The following is a 721-nucleotide window of genomic DNA, read 5'->3' on the forward strand; positions in this document are numbered from 1 at the left end:
GGCAAAATTCAACACCCCTCTGTCCCAGCTAGAGAGTGAGCGCCCTAATCCAACCACCACTCGGCTCCAATTGTATTTCTCTTCACACTCTTTGTTTGGGAGACGCCACTTGGTCAAACTGGACCTGTCTGTCTGGTAAGGGTGAGGGAGGCCCAACGCTGCAGTTACAGAAGGAAAGCCCCGGGGCTGACTTGCAGTAAGTCAGGCCAGACGTCTTCTCTGAGGACGGTGATGCCGGTAAGAGGGATTCCAATAGGCAGGTTTCATTGACTCTGCCCATCCACAAGTGGGTCAAGTCCTAAACCGCCCGGCTCCACGGCCTCGCAGAAAACCTCCCTCCTCTCTAAAGGTTCGGTATCCAATCGGCCCCTTGGCCTCGGGAACCCAGGGGACAGCAGACAGACTCTGGCCGTGCACTCCCCGTCCACACGTTCGCACGCGCGCCAAGGTTTGGGGCGCCCCAGCACGCCCTTCCTTGCACTCCACCCGCCGGGGGCCCCCTCCACCACCCGCGGACTCACCGCTGTGCGAGCTGAACCACCTGGGTGCGATGTGCAGAGGTAGAGCATCCGCCAGCGAGGCTCGGGAGCCTAGGTACAGCATCCCGTCTCTATGGTGACCGCCGCCGGTCTCCTGGTAACCATTGCCTTGGGCATAGGTGGATCCGTCGGATGCGGACCCTCCGCCGCTGGGCGCCCGCTCCGCGTCGCCGGTCCCACGA

The 721-nt window shown here is 62.0% G+C and overlaps 1 protein-coding gene across 1 annotated transcript in view; it reads right to left on the reverse strand.

Annotated features, from left to right (window-relative positions):
* Nucleotides 1–721, reverse strand: part of ZNRF1 (zinc and ring finger 1, E3 ubiquitin protein ligase) — a 105,171-nt gene that overhangs the window by 104,022 nt on the left and 428 nt on the right. The window contains exon 2 of the mRNA XM_006755821.2: nt 522–716. Coding sequence (XP_006755884.1) covers nt 522–716 — 195 coding nt within the window. The remainder of the gene's footprint in view (nt 1–521; nt 717–721) is intronic.

The sequence above is a fragment of the Myotis davidii genome, unplaced genomic scaffold (genome assembly GCF_000327345.1).
Source record: "Myotis davidii unplaced genomic scaffold, ASM32734v1 scaffold453, whole genome shotgun sequence".
Taxonomy (NCBI): domain Eukaryota; kingdom Metazoa; phylum Chordata; class Mammalia; order Chiroptera; family Vespertilionidae; genus Myotis; species Myotis davidii.